This window comes from Oryzias melastigma, unplaced genomic scaffold (genome assembly GCF_002922805.2).
Source record: "Oryzias melastigma strain HK-1 unplaced genomic scaffold, ASM292280v2 sc01495, whole genome shotgun sequence".
Taxonomy (NCBI): Eukaryota; Metazoa; Chordata; class Actinopteri; order Beloniformes; family Adrianichthyidae; genus Oryzias; species Oryzias melastigma.
The window spans coordinates 14,073-15,762 of record NW_023418077.1 but is presented as its reverse complement, the minus strand read 5'-3'; the positions used below and the strand labels follow the sequence as shown (position 1 = coordinate 15,762).

At 38.9% G+C, this 1,690-nt stretch overlaps 1 protein-coding gene across 1 annotated transcript; it reads right to left on the bottom strand.

Moving 5' to 3' along the window:
* LOC112140090 lies at positions 1 to 1,614 on the bottom strand (the record flags this gene model as incomplete). Its single annotated transcript, XM_024263006.2, is given in 2 exon segments — positions 1 to 1,032; positions 1,212 to 1,614. Coding segments are annotated over 2 exon segments (1,164 nt in total), but the record flags the coding sequence as incomplete, so codon positions are not given.
* Between the last annotated feature and the right edge of the window lie 76 nt (positions 1,615 to 1,690).

The following is a 1,690-nucleotide window of genomic DNA, read 5'->3' as shown; positions in this document are numbered from 1 at the left end:
CACATCGTATGCGACGCTGGAACGGCAGCATTTGCAGTTTTCAACGGGGAAGAAGAAAACAAACTGGTGTCGGAGAAGCAAGTTCATGGTGTCATTCTGTCTGGGAGTTGAGAGCAAACAAAGAGGACCTAAGTTTTCTGAAGTGCTTGAGATCGCCCTGCATTTTCTGCACTTGGTGATTTTTTCAATACATAGAGTTGAGTAAATCCCACACTTGTTTAACCACCTCATCAATGCTTCTAGGAATTCTGTAATATTACTTTGCTTTTTTAGATCCAGTGAAGGTTTCAGATGACTCAGTTCAACCAAACAGGGGGAGATTGTTGATGGGCTGAAGGGTTCATCAGGGTGGTCAAGGCTTGACACAAACAATTTTGAACATTCTGGTATGTGGGACTTTGTGATGTCTAGAAAGTCTGCTTTCTTTTCTTGGAGAAGTTTTGTTCTTACTGACTTTAGACTCAAAGCAGCCTGCATTGTGGCAGTAAACCAGCAGTTATTTATGTCATTTTCTGAGATTCTACACATTCCTTTGATTGAGATAGTTGGGAAATTTGGATTTGAATGTACTGCCCTGCTCTTTAGTTTCAATTCATGTTCTTCTGCTTCAACAAATCTTTGAGACTGGTGACAAGCAATTATCACTGGACTGGACATCTTAGGTGTCTTTGTTACTTTTCCATTATCTTGTTGGGGACTAGCAGAAAGTGCAGAGTCGATGGCATTAGACAGAATTGAGTCAGTACGTTTCCCTAAATTATCTGTTGGTGATACAAGTCTTTCAACCAAGTTTTCATTGGTCTCCATCAACTTTATCTTTTGATTTTCCTCCGTTAACTCCTCTGTCTTTGATATTTCTTCTCTGTGGTTTTCCTCCGTTAACTCTTGTGTCTCTGTTAACTCTTTGTAATTTTCCTCCGTTAACTCTTCTCTGTGGTTTTCCTCTGTTAACTCTTGTGTCTCCGTTAACTCTTCTCTGTGATTTTCTTCGATTAACTCTTGTGTCTCCGTTAACTCTTCTCTGTGATTTTCCTCCATTAACTCTTGCGTATNGATATTTCTTCTCTGTGGTTTTCCTCCGTTAACTCTTGTGTCTCCGTTAAGTCTTTGTGATTTTCCTCCATTAACTCTTGTGTCTCCATTAACTCTTTGTGATTTTCCTCCGTTAACTCTTTGTGATTTTCCTCTGTTAACTCTTCTCTGTGATTTTCCTCCATTAACTCTTGCGTATCTGTTTCTTGGATGTTTGGAACTTCATTAAATGTTTTCCACCAAGCTCTAGCAGCAATGTAGCCAAATGCTACTCCAGCGCCTAAAATCGCAAATTCTTTTATTTCACTCATTTCTCTTCTTTCTTGCCGATCTTTTCACAAGTCAAATTTTTCTTCCAAGTAACAAGTTGTTTAGAAGTTGACAACTCTGACAATTTGTCAGTGTTAGTAGTAAAGGGGATCTAGGAGCAATGACCTATGATGTCATATGATGTCATTTGATGTCATGAACTGATGCGTTTCTCTGCACAATGATGTCATTGGGTCTTCAGTGACACCTTTGATGATGTCATCAAAGTGCACAGTTGATGATGTCATCAAAGGGACAAATTGCTGATGTCACCACAGTTGTAATATATTTTTAAAAGAATGGGTGAATAGCTTTTCTTTTGTAATAAGTATAAGGTGGGTGGTTCCTT